The sequence below is a fragment of the Saimiri boliviensis genome, chromosome X, assembly GCF_048565385.1.
Source record: "Saimiri boliviensis isolate mSaiBol1 chromosome X, mSaiBol1.pri, whole genome shotgun sequence".
Taxonomy (NCBI): Eukaryota; Metazoa; Chordata; class Mammalia; order Primates; family Cebidae; genus Saimiri; species Saimiri boliviensis.
Window position 1 is genome coordinate 101,431,291 of NC_133470.1, and position 13,787 is coordinate 101,445,077.

General features: G+C 40.9%; 1 protein-coding gene and 1 pseudogene across 4 annotated transcripts in view; one reads left to right on the plus strand and one right to left on the minus strand.

Moving 5' to 3' along the window:
• Nucleotides 1–1,548, plus strand: LOC101036170 (protein C-ets-2 pseudogene; annotated as a pseudogene).
• Nucleotides 1,549–2,649: 1,101 nt separating this feature from the next.
• Nucleotides 2,650–13,787, minus strand: part of INTS6L (integrator complex subunit 6 like) — a 63,106-nt gene continuing 51,968 nt past the window's right edge. For 3 of the 4 annotated variants that reach the window (XM_003940749.4, XM_003940750.4, XM_074391968.1), the window contains 7 exons: nt 13,069–13,287; nt 12,000–12,123; nt 10,184–10,326; nt 7,944–8,178; nt 4,989–5,363; nt 4,003–4,096; nt 2,650–3,629 (listed from right to left, as the gene is read on the minus strand). In XM_003940749.4, the coding sequence (XP_003940798.2) occupies nt 3,521–3,629; nt 4,003–4,096; nt 4,989–5,363; nt 7,944–8,178; nt 10,184–10,326; nt 12,000–12,123; nt 13,069–13,287 (1,299 nt within the window). In that variant the 3' untranslated portion in view covers nt 2,650–3,520. The remainder of the gene's footprint in view (nt 3,630–4,002; nt 4,097–4,988; nt 5,364–7,943; nt 8,179–10,183; nt 10,327–11,999; nt 12,124–13,068; nt 13,288–13,787) is intronic. The other variant, XM_039464101.2, reaches the window with a different exon arrangement.

Sequence of the window (13,787 nt, forward strand, 5' to 3'; positions counted from 1 at the left end):
ATGGGCCCTGAGCAGCCACCACCCCGATCATGCACTGGCCCTCCTAGCAGCAGCACAGTGAATGATTTTAGAATCAAGAATGTAGACCACATAGCCCCTGTGGCTAATAGTTACAGAGGGACCCTCAGGCACCAGCCAGCCTCTGACACTTTTTATGGGTCTCTGTTTGCTGTTTTTCACCCTCTAAATAAAGAGAAAACACTGTAAGAAATGCCAACCGTCTTAACATTCAATTTTTCATGACTTGCCAACTGTGTATTGCCCTTGTTAACTGTGTAGCAAGACTGTGATGAATTCAGGCTTTAAAAGCTACCTTCAGTGGCTTCAAAAAGGAGAAAGAGTGCCGTGGCATTCCAAAGAAACCGTGGCTGTGGAGTGAGCAGCAAGTATGTCAGTGACTTCTCTGAACTACCAACAAGTTCAGTCTGGTGAACGTGAATCTCCAGAGGCTTAGCATGAGTGGCCAGGTGTTGTATAACCTTGGCAAGGAGTACTTTTGGAGCTTGCATTTGACTTGGTGGATGACATTTTCTGGGAACATCTGGACCAGATGACTGAAGAAAAACACAAAAGACAAAAGATCAATATAAAGAAAATTCATGCCTCAACTCAATTCCTCATTGGATTAAAAGCAATGCATTAATTGCTTTTAATCCAATGAGGAATTGAGTTGAGGCATGAATTTTGACATACAGCAGGTACGTTTTGACATACAGCAGGTACATGTTGAATGCAGACACACAATTACCCCAAAGGCAGCCTCCCGGACAGCATGTGTCCAGCTTCTGCACCCAGCGTGCTCAGCTCTGAACAGGAGTTTCAGATGTCCTCCAAGTCTCAGCTCAGCTCTGTCAGCCTCAACTATGCTCCATTAGTCAGGACTTTCTAGGCAACTTGAATTTGTTCACCAACAATTCTGGGAAGCCTAAAGACCACAAATCACCTGATAATGGTGCAGACATTTAAAGCTGTCTGCTTCTTTAACATTTAAATCACGAAGCAGACAGCTTTGAGAGCTCAGGCTCACAGCACCAGTCATCCTTGCTGGGTGTGCAGCGGGTTCCTTTCTTCGAGAGCTTCAAAGACAAATGCAGCCAGTCTCTCTGCCCGAAAAAGTTGACCATGCCTTTCAAGGATTACATCCAAGAGAGTAGCAACCCGGGGCAGCAAGGCAAACCAGTTACACTTGTGGCTGTGCTGTCCAGCTTCACAGAAAGTAGACCTATTTACCTGTGGCAGTTTCTTCTGAAATTTTTGTCAGACACATCTTGCCAGGTATTTCTTCAGCTGGAATAGGGACAGTGGGAGTTTAAGCTTGCCAACCCTGACAAGGTGGCCTGCCAGTGGGGAATCAGGAAAAATAGGCCCAAGATGAACTACAAGAAGCTGAGCGTGGGTTTACACTACTATTATGACAAGAACACCATCCATAAGCTGTTGGGAAAGTGCTATGTGTGCTGCTTTTTATGTGACCTCCAGAACTTGCTGGCGTTCACACCTGAGGAACTGTACACCATTCTGAGCTTCCAGCCCAACACAGAGGTCTGAGGTCTCTGGAACCACCATGAATCAGCCCCAGGCCCATCAACTGAGTGGGAAGCCCATCCTGACCAACTACTCCAAGCACCCATGATTGAATGTCCAGGAATGGCTCCAAGAAGCAGTGGCTTTATTACATCTAAAAACCATACCTCTTGACTAGGTTTTCTCTCGTGTGGCAGAGAAAGCACACCTAATACTACTCACAGTGCTTTTAAGTAAAAATGGTCAAGAAACAGGCACTCAGTAGCCATCCTGGCTCCTAGCGGGCTATGGGATGCGACGGTACTGGCTGTTTGAGATTCTCAAAGGAGCGAGCATATAATGGACGCACACAAATTATTTTTCCATTTTCTTTCATGTTTTGCAACCAGGAAGAGAAAATGCAAAAATTGCCTCCTTGTTTGAGCGGGGTTGGAAGGTGGAAAGTAAACAGCCATGCCATTTAAGAAGTCAGTTTGTTTATATTATTATTATTTGAGACAGGGTCTTGCTCTGTTGCCCAGGCTGGAATGCAGTGGTGTGATCACAGTTCACTGTAGCCTCCACCTCCTGGGCTGAAGCAGTCCTCCCACCTCAGCCTCCTGAGTAGCTGGGTCCACAGGTGTGTGCAACCATGTCCAGCTAATTAAAATAATATATTTTGGAGAGATAGCGTCTCATCATGTTGCCCAAGCTGGTCTTGAACTCCTCGGCTCAAGTGATCCTCCAACCTTGACCTTCCAAAGAGCTGGGATTACAGGTGTGGGCCACTGCACGTGGCCTCAAATTTCTTTTTTCCTCAGCCATTCCAAGGGTGGGATGAAATGCTACAAAGCTAGCCTACCATGTTTCAATGACTTTTCTCCTAATTCAGCATTGGCTTGGCTGCTGTAAACCTTTTACTATATTTTAGAGTTCCAATAAACTTGATTCTGACAGTTTTCCCCCCAGTGTTTTCCATGTTTCTTGAAAGTGACCACCCCCACTACTCACTAACATCACTCAATTCTGTGATGTTTTGAACTTTAAATCCTTATGTTAACATCTAAATTTAACAGCATACACTTTTTTCTGAAATGACAAATTACAAGAAACATGTAACGAGAAATTTATCCAGCATTAATGAACTTGTAAACATCAATAAAATGATTTATTTTATATATGCAAAGTCAAAATCTCTTTGTACACTTTAATTTTTGCAAATTCATACAAACATAGCAATATTGCTCCATATAAACTTTTATATAAACATTAAAGGAAATATATACATTTATTTGTTCTTCTTGTGCTTCCGAAGCACAGAATGTATAAGTCCATCTGAAGACTTTTTATCATCACATGCAAGAACAAATGTCAGAGGTTGGGGGCAGCCTCAAGTGCACTTTGTAATGTCTCTAGACAAAAGAGAAGAGAGTTGGAGGTAGATTGTTTGGTGACTCTCCCTGCCCCTTCCCACAGAGAAATAAGTTACCCAAATAGCAGCTTCTCACTTCTTTGATTCAAACTATCCTGAATATTGCATGATTTAAAAGGCACAACTAGGAATTGTTGAAAACTTTGTTCAGCACACATAAGATTGCCATTTCTTTCTGTACACCTGTTCTTTCTGAAGGACACAGTAAGAGCATCAAGCTGTGTTCCACTTGGAGGTGGCCCCTAGATACTCTAAGAATGTCCAGAATGGCAAAGTTCAAATGAGTAACCTCTCATTACCTGTGGTAGGGGCAGTGGTGTTTACTGAATTTAGCCTGCTGGATTAATAATGTCACCTTCCTCAATTGAGGGAAACAAAACAAAACAATTCATACTTTAAAAAATCATTAAGGCAAAAACCCAGCTTTCACTGCCAGATAATCATAAAATTCAAAATCCCCATTGCTTTTTCTTAGCATCTTGAAGGCAATTCCCTTGACTCAAACATTCCAGGAGGCTTCAACAGTTATCACGTTCCATACTACAGCATAGAAAACTTGTCACTTTTTTCTCATTGGTCTTTGCACTAACATGATGATCTGCTGTTGATGTGATTAACGTTGTTGAGAAGGTGGTGGGAATCTATTTTTTCTAGTACCTTCTCAAGGTACTGAATTAGGACTCGTCTTTTAAACCTGAAAATAAAGAGAAATTTTACTAACCAAAAGGTACTTAAAGTGTGCATGACATTCAAGGCACTGTGTGGGATACAAAGTGCAGCTTACGATCTACATGGAAATATAAAAATTATCCTCATGGAAAGATATGGTTTAGAGCAAGTACCAATAGTAGCAATTGAGGGCCCAATCCTACCTCAGACTATGATAAAGCTAGAAGGATGAATTAGTTGAGTTCAGATAATATAAAACTAAATACTTCTGGAGACAGCCTTAACTGTGAGTGAGGATCAGAAACGCAAGGCAAAGCCTGTTCTTCTCTTTGTCCTTCATTGGGCCCTATTGCTCTAAAAACAAAAACAAAAAACTAAGAGTTCCTGTTTATACCCACCTTGCGGCTTCCTTGATGGTAAATTCAACAAACTGTTTCTTCATCTCCAGAGGTCCCTGCACTTCTTCAAGCAAAATGAAAATTCTTTCATATTCTAAAGAAATTTTAAAAAATCAGTATTTTTATAAAGATGAATGAGAAATAAAATTTAATTGTTGTACATCCTTAGTAATTGTTCTTTGTGAGTGGAAAGTTAGATGCAGTTTGTATTTTAAACATTTAGATCAAAATATCTACATGCATTTACTAGGGAAACTCATGTTAACACTAACCACACGTAGCAGGCTGAATAGTAGCTGCTTAAAATTGTCCATATTTTAATCCCTGGAACCTGTGATTATGTTACCTTATACGGCAAAAAAGACTTTACTTTGCAGGTGCAATTAAGTTAAGGATCCTGAGATGGGGAGATTATCCAAGTTTATGCATGTGGGCCCAATTTAAGCACAGGTGTCCTTATAAGATGCAACAGTAGAGGCAAGGTCAGAGAGAAAACATGTAAAGACAGGAGCATAGGTCAGAGAGGAGAAAAAGTGCTAAGGCTGTTTTTGTGAAGATGGAGGAAGGGGCCATGGGCCAAGGAATACAGATGGCCCTTAGAAGCTCAAAAAGGCAAAGAAAGAAATTCTCTCTAGAGCTAGTAGAAGGAATGCTGGCCTGCCAACACTATTTTGGCCCAGCAAAAATAATTCCAAATTCTGACTTCCAGAACTGTAAGATAATAAATTTGTATTGTTTTAAGCCAGGAATCTTTTGATAACTTGTTATGGCAGCAAAAGGAAACCATTACAACAAATATTTTTTAAAAAAAGAGAGAAAAAAATATACTCTATCTTTTTAGTTAAAACAAGAGGAATTGCCTTAAATTACGTGAAAGCCCAGCATCGCTCCCAATGCACCTCAAGAGGTAGCTTGAATCTACAGTGAATCATAGAATGAGAGGGACCTCCTTGTGTATTGTTGATAGATGTTCTTTCACTACTTACTTCGTCCAAACTTTCGAACTTCTTTCATTAATTGATGTTTTATATCAGCATTGATTCCTTGTGCCATAGCAGGAGTGATTTGCAAAGCATTCGGCATAGTTTCCAATGTAGATGCTCCTGTCTCTTTTTGGTCATCTACAGGGAGATTGCAGTTTTTGGCTCTTCCTACAAATGTGTTACTATCAGGTTTTTGAATCAGCCCATCTTTGCTGAGACTCGTGAAGTCGTCAGAAAGAGAATCCAACTGGTTGGGTGGCATACCATCTCCTGTCATATTTATAAGCTCTGATGGAGCAGATTTTGACAGGAAGCCATCAGGTGGGGTCTGACCATTTTCCATCTTCTCCTCATGGCCATGATGAATGATGGTAGCATCTGGAAACCAAATGAAGAGTTTGAGGTGTGAAGTAAGATTATTATGTCAACCTCACAGGTACATCCCTCTGATGCTCAATTTCTAGTAAATTGTCTCATAAAGCAGGAGGATATACCAGGTGGCGACCTGAGATCCCTCAAATTGAGGCCAGGACACATAATACAGTAAAACTGCCTCTTATTTTCTGGCCCTATGAACACATATTGAAACCAAATAAGACAGTAAAACTTTAAACACACATTCACAGATCCCCGGTACTCATAGGTTACTGTCAGCTTGTTATGCTTTACTAGTTGAAAACAGCAAGTCTCAGTTGACATCATGACTTCCCAAATTGACATACAACCCGCCATGCTTTACTGAGCTGGAAGCCAGACAACTTGGATACACCTCAACCTGCCTCCTCTCTACATCAAATATGTTCTGAGAAAATAGAGGTGGCCATTAGTGCTGAAAGTTCTATATGCATTCTATCACCAAAAATTCATTTTAGTGTATTATTTTCCTCAGTCTTCTTTTCTGTGTCAGAAAAGTGACTTTCCTTTCACTACAGATCTGACACCTTTTTCATTTATTCATCATCTGTGGCAGGCAACACGCCAGGAGCTGGAGATCAGAGTAAACAGACCAGAAGGCAACGTTCCCTGTCCCTGTGGAGGTCAATCCTCATAGGACAGTCAGACAGTATATGCACAATGAGCAAATGAAACAAGCAGCATTGGGCTGGTGTTGGGGAAGCAGTCGACAGGCCTGTGGGAGACAGCAGCAGAAGGAGCCCCAGGGGCTCTGGCTGGTCGGGCAGGGTCTTCTGAGGAGGTGCTCTTGGGCAGGACTTAGAGGAAGAAGCAGATTCTCCCGTGCAGAGGCAGAGGGAGAGTTCCAGGCTGTGGTGAGGCCAAGGGTAGCGACTGGAGTGGGGATGGACCAGACAGTACAGGATGGGACAGAAGCAGAGAGAGTCAGGAGATGAATGGGACTCATGTTAGGAGAAGGTGACAGAGGCCAGCCAGTGCAGTCTCGCAGACCAAAGTGGGTTCAGGGTCCCTTCTGCGTGCTTAAGAGAGTTGAGGATGGGTTTTCAAGAGCAACATGGCATGATGTAATATACATGCTGACATAATTATCAGGCCACAGGGTTAGAGAGTATGTGATAGATGGGGGCAAGATAAGAAACATGAAGCTGGGATAAGAAGGTATTATAATAGCATGGTGAGAGGTCACAGCAGTGTGCACTGGAAGGATAGAGAGAAATAGTGGGATTAAGGAATTATGCTGAACATCAAGTTTCCTGGACTTGTGAAAGGGATCAAAGTGAGGGAAGAATAAGAGAAAAATGATAATGACTCTACGGTTTGCCACTGGAACCACTGGGTAAACAGTGCTGGGGTGTGGCAGAAGCCAGGGTGCAACTGCCCTCCAGAGCATTCTTTCTGACTCTGGTTCAATGACTTCAGGTTGATAGCTCGACATTGATAAATATTAGCATTATTTGCATGAAGGAAATCTGAAAACACTACAATCTAGAGCTTCTCTAACCTCCTCAACCCTGACAGACGTTAAAGCTTTACCAGCACATATCTGGATGGTGTTATTATCTGCAATGTGGAAGACTATAAATAGAGCTGTTTTGGAGAGGGGCAAGTTCAAGAGTTCAGCTGAAACTCATGAAACCTACTGAGTTTTACTTGTCTATTAGACACCTGAGTGGAGATGCATGTCCACAATTAAATCTGAGTCTGCAGTCGAGAAGCAAGTTATAGTCTAGAGGTATAAATATCGGAGCTATTAAAATATAAATCAAATCCAGAGCCCCAAGACTCCATGGGGTCACCTAGGAAGAGTACAGTGAAGAACAGGAGAGGTCCTAGAATTGAGCTTTGAGGCCCTATGATATTTAGAGATGGAAAGAAAAGACAAAACCAGAAAAAGAGGATGAAAGAGAGTTGCCATTAGGGGGAAAAGAAAGCTGTGAGCTTATGGTGTCTGAGAACCCAACGCACCCACGGGAGGATGGAGTGAACAACTGTGTCAAATGCTGTGGAGAAGGAATGGCAATGTGCCACAGACACTAGCGACCTTGATGAGAATGTTTCAGTGGGGTTGAGGAGGCAGATACCAGACTGCACTGGGATAGAGCATGAATAGAGTTGAGAACACATAGAGCAAGTGCAGATCCACTCTTGCTGAGTCCACTTGCTCCTACTGCCAGGGAAACCTGGTTTATCCTCCTCATCCTTGCAGCCACTCCAAAAGGTTGCAGCAAACATACTCGCCTCTCTCCATTTCTCCATTAATTACTGTGGTATTTACTTGCTAAGCAATGTATTCATTACTGTTAATTACTATGTGTTAATTACTATATAATTATAAAGTTTTTCACCTCATGTAGAATGAGATCCTTGAAACAGGGTCTCTGTTCCTTGTGGGGCTTATTGTATCTATCACATAGATGATTTAGTAATGGCTTATTTAATTAACACAAACTGAACACAAAGGAAGGAATGCAAAACAGAAAATAAAATTATTTCACATCTTAGTCCTCTAGGAGCCATAAAGAAATCACAACTACTACTCTATACCTGTATGTACAAGGGTGGGTTTTATGAGGTTTGGATAAGATGGGAACCACAAGGCTGAGGGTGGTCCCTTTCCGCCCACATGGTTAGTTATAGTAGGTGGTGTTTGTGGTTTCCTCAACAGCAGGGACATACTCCGCCTTCTCTTAGATGACATAGGACTGTTGGGTTCTCCTGGACGTTTCACTTTGTTTTGTGGCCCTGCTACAAACTCATCTGCTTCATCAATCATCATTCCCTAAAAAACACATCAACGAACGGATTTAATTAAAGACCAAAATTCAACTATTATAAAACTGCAAGCACTCTTAATATGCATACATAATCGATCTTGCATTACATCACTCATATGTCTTTTTTCCTTTCATTTTTTTAAATCCCATGCCAGATTAACTAACACCAATCTTAATCATGGGCCAAAGATCTACCTTGCCCCACCTCAACTTTGTTCTTAGAAAGATGCAAATCAATTTTAATACAATTTAAATGGAACAAGAGGAAACTAACATACAAGATGTTGTCCCAAGCAAAGCATCCTACAATAATGATTAATCAGAAAGCTGTCCTATAAGCAGCATTATTCAACCAAAATGAGAGAAGTACAAACCATTTTTCATCAACCATTCATAAGAGAAATAATTTCCTTTTTTTGTGCTTTAAACTCATCATTAAACAACATTATTTACCACTGTACAGAATGCCACATGTAGATGCTGAAAGGCAGGCAGGTGGAAAATGGAACTCCCAATCTGCAACCTCGCAGGGATTCAAATATGCCCACCTTGATGGTGGGCAGGCAGTGAGGAGGCTTTTCACTCTTGGGGATAGACGAAAGATGAAAGGCAGCAGTATAGAAGCTTAGCCAAGAGCTGTTCTTGTCCAAGAATAATACAAGAATATTTGCCCTCATTATTTGAATAAAATCATAATAAATGACTTTTCCAAAGGATTTTTTACTCATAAACAATACAAAAATGGGAAAACATTTTCACTGAGAATTTACTACATTGCCTGTTCATGTTGCAAACAGCATGTATGTACTCATTTAATATTATGCAGAGTTCGATTAGTTACATGTATTTTTTTTTTTTTTTTTTTTTTTGAGATGGAGTCTTGCTCTGTCACCCAGGCTTGAGTGCAGTGGCATGATCTTAGTTCATTGCAATCTGCCTCCTGGGTTCAAGTGATTTTCCTGCCTAAGCCTCCAGAGTAGCTGGGATTACAGGCACCCACCATCACGCCTGGCTAATTTTTGTATTTTCAGTGGAGACAAAGTTTTCCCACGTTGGCCAGGCTGGTCTTGAACTTCTGGCCTCAAGTGACTTGCCTACCTTAGTTTCCCAAAGTGCTGGGATTACAGATGTCTGGCATGGTTAGGTGCGATTATTATTCCCAGTGCTACAAAATGAGGAAAGGAAGGCATAGAAAGATAAAATGAGGATTTAGGTGAGGTGGACTACGATTAATTGAGGATTGAGGTGAGGTGGAATACCTTTGAACCTAGTCTTGTCACAAAAGAGATTATTGTGTGGTCTAAGCCTTAATACCAATGGTCTCCTCCACGAGTACAGCTATAATCCCATTTGTTTTCATGCTTAAATGGGCATGTCAATGTATCTTTCTCTCTCACACACACCCCCAACACACTCACACACCCCCTCCAACACACACACACAAACCCCACATTTAGATCTTTAGTAGGACCATTCAAATAAAATAACATCACTTAGTACTTCACATTTCAAGGGACACATTCATCATTTTCTAGATCAAGCACTACAGATATGAATCCTGGAAACAGGAAATAAACTGTGATTTCAATATTAAAGAAATTAGTGACTGGTGGAATGAATATAGACTCTGGAGTGAGAAAGACATGGATTAAAATCCTTGCTCTTACGTGATATGTCACAGGTAAGGTGTTTGACCACTGTGGCCCTTGATTTCTCCCTTTTAAAGGGCAAACAGTAACATTCATCTCACAGAAGAGTTGTGAGCATTAAATGAGATCATTTAAAACATCAGCTCCTATTATGTATTCAATATAAATATATGGCAGCTCTGACTTTATTCAACCAACACACTCTTGCATCAGGAGGCTCCCACTAAGAGCCTTGGTGTCATATTTTATTGTTTAAAGAAACAAATGGAGAACCTCTGATTTGTATTCGTCTTGCCAAAAAGAAAAGAATTCTGTAGCAAGAATATCCCAACTTAGGCAGACATAGGCATAGGTATCCTACCTTCTTATCCTGTTTAAATGGATTGCCAAAAGTATGCAGTCTTTTGGGTTGGTCTGGATCAATCTCTCGTAGTGGAGAAACCAATGTCTTCAGATATTCCTGATAGTTACCCATTTGTGCAACTGGAACACTATGAAGGGAATCTGCAAAGTCACAGGAAAAGGCATTGATGCTTATAGCTGAAGTGTATGGTCCTTTTGAGAAGTCATGATAATATAGTTTGGTTTAGCAGTGTGTGTCTTGGCATCAAATAGTGTTTAAAGTCTCAAATCTAGCATTCTAGGATCTAGAAGCATCTCTTCATTTCAATCATAACTTAGCCTACCATTACGACTGCCTACAGGCTCACATCGCTATGATCAGAACAACTCCCTTACCTTCAAACCAGGTTTGAGAATGGGCTGACCTCCCCTACACCACCATCCCAACTCAAATCACAACATATATTTTGCATTTCAAGGAGTCTAGGCTCTGAAGCATTCTCTGATCATCCAGAAAATCTTGGTTAGTGGGTATTAATCACTGAGAATTTGATTAAATCTGCAGGTTCTCTTCCTAGAAAAGCCCTTTTACACACAAAACTTAGTGTGTAATTTCAGGGGATTAGCCAGGATAAGATTTGCTCATTTTAGTGAACAGGTGACCCTGTTTAAAATTAACATAATGGAGTAAATGGGAATTTGTAAATAGTCACAATTATCCTGGATAGCATTAAGTTGATTACTTTCATGCAAATGAGGTATTCTACTGAATTTATCACAGTAATCTGGGTGTATAGTGTTTGGGTGTGCAAATTGAGAAATATGACAGACCTAGGTTCTGCCACTTTCCAAAGGGCTAAACTTGGGCAAACTACTAAAATGCTCACTTTCAGTTTCCATGTCCATACAGTGAGCATAAAAACAGTATCTATAGCCAGGCATGGTGGCTCACTCCTATAATCCCAGCACTTTGGGAGGCTGAGGCAGGCAGATCATGAGGTCAAGGCATTGAGACCATCTTGGCCAACATGATAAAACCCGTCTCTACTAAAGATACAAAAATTAGCTGGGTGTGGTGGCGCACATCTGTAGTCCCAGCTACTGGGGAGGCTGAGGCAGGAGAATCACTTCAAGCCAGGAGGCAGAGGTTGCAGTGAGCCGAGATTGCACCACTGCACTCCACCCTGGGCAGTAGAAGAAGACTCCATCTCAAAAAACAACAACAGGCCAGGCGCGGTGGCTAAAGCCTGTAATCCCAGCACTTTGGGAGGCCGAGGCGGGTGGATCATGAGGTCGAGAGATCGAGACCATCCTGGTCAACATGGTGAAACCCCGTCTCTACTAAAAATACTAAAAATTAGCTGGGCATGGTGGCGTGTGCCTGTAATCCCAGCTACTCAGGAGGCTGAGGCAGGAGAATTGCTTGAACCCAGGAGGCGGAGGTTGCGGTGAGCCGAGATCGCGCCATTGCACTCCAGCCTGGGTAACAAGAGCGAAACTCCGTCTCAAAAAACAAAAACAAAAACAAAAACAAAAAACAAACAAACAAAAAAAAACAATATCTATTTCCTGAGGTGGTTTGAAACTTTCAATAGTTAAAGCATGGCAAGTGTAGTGTATGTGCTGATTAGGCACACTTGCCCTTAACGTTGAAAACAAAAAAACCTGTGGCTGTCAAATAGACATAGGGATTCAGTGAAAATGGGCATTTTAAACATTAAAATACTATAAAATAACCTACTCATTATGCAATAAACACCTTTCTGTAAGTCACGCCTGCCATTTTCCTAAAAAAAAAAAAAAAAAAAAAAAAAAGTATTTCACAGTTCTTTTACCTTCATCTTGTCCAACAATAAACTTGTGCGTTTTCAGCAGATTGGATCTCATTCTGGTCAGCTGGTCTAAAAGACCTCTACGGGGAATATCATAAGCATTTCTATATGTCTGAGGTTTCAAATCCTATTTGAAATGAAACAAATAATTTCAGTTATTCTTGAGGCTTTTAATACAGAAATATAATAGTTATCCCTCTGAAAATGTTATTGAAGAGTGTTATGTCAATACAACTGACTACAGTGGAATTTTCCCAGGGGTAAAATTCCGCTTGCTAGCCTTGTTCTGCGTTCTAACACACCTACAGGGTATTAAAGCCACTGGGACTATCCGTTTTCAAGTATGTCATTTAAAATCCCAAATCCCGAGATTGAGACCTGTGGCTGCCTTGCAGGACCCACTGCTGGTACCCTAGCCGTATTCCTCAGGCAGCCATGGAGGGGAGGTGAACTGCTGGATCTCCCTTTAGGAAAGCAATGCCTGATCCTGCAAGGAGTGCAGTTAGCAGAGAGCCTACTGCTGCCGTGGTGCCCTAGGGATCCGCTGCAGCACTGAGCTGAGGCCATGCCCTTCCCAGGCTGCCCACGGACAGTGACAGAGAATGGCAGCGTGTTAGGGTCTGGTCAGCTCTGCCCAGCGTGGCCCTCCTCTATGGGAAATCTTGGTGCCAGAGGTCCCCCTAGGGCTGGCTAAGACTTTCTCCAAGCTACACCAGTGTCTGAGCTTCTTCACACCCAATCCTTTGTAGTTCCCCACTCCTCTCACAGGTGCTAGGTCAGCTTTGTGGCCTGGAGGCTCTCCCTGCCTACTCCAGCTCCCTCTCCCCTTTATCTTTCATGGGCATTACCCCTAAAACATTTCTTGTCCATTTAATTCCATATCGGTATCTGCTGACAATTCCTAAACTGGTCCATTAACTACTAACTTCAAAATAGGATTGTCTATTGTTTCAAAACTAAAGGAATATGAAAGACTAAATGTATCAGACAAGTTCAAACAAATACAAACTATTTATGTTTGTTCAAATAAATGCAAACTATTTATTTGTTCAAACAAATACAAACAATGTACCTTGTTTAAGAGCCCAACTTGGAAGCCAGCAAATTCTTTGGTATTCAATTCTGTCAGTCTAAGTGCAGTTTCCCCTGTGATTTCTTTCAATAGTTTTCTAAAATTTTTATTGTGAGTCAAGGACATGCCACCTCCGGAATGATTTTTCACTTTAATTCCAGTTTCCTGGGGAGGTTTCTTCCCCACTGATGCTAGTATTCGTTCTGACTCTAGTTTGGTCTAAAATGAAAGTACATAGTATGTTATAAAAACATCTATATTACCACTGTTATTTTTACTACTTAAGAAAGATAATACTTTCAGAACCCCACAGAAAAATTTTCAGTTACAAATCACACAAAAATAGATAATTAAACATTTTCCTGTGCTTCTCTGCACTACCACAGCAAACAGATAGGGGGCTGGAAAGACAAAAAATAATAATAATAATAATAATAATACTTTTTTTGTCTTTTCTTTGTCTAGTGTCAAAATTATAATTAAATCATGGAGAGAATAAAAATCATGAATAAGAATTTCATTCATAGACATTTGAAAGCAAATTTGGTACTATAAAATCTAGTCTAAGTGAACAGGTTCATTTCAGACCCAGACATAAATAAAGGTTTAAGACTGTATTTATACATGTAAACTAGTGCTAAAATTCAGATCATATTGATTGGAATTATATCTGAAAAAATTAATCTGTTTATCTCTAATACTGGACTATCCAAAAAGAT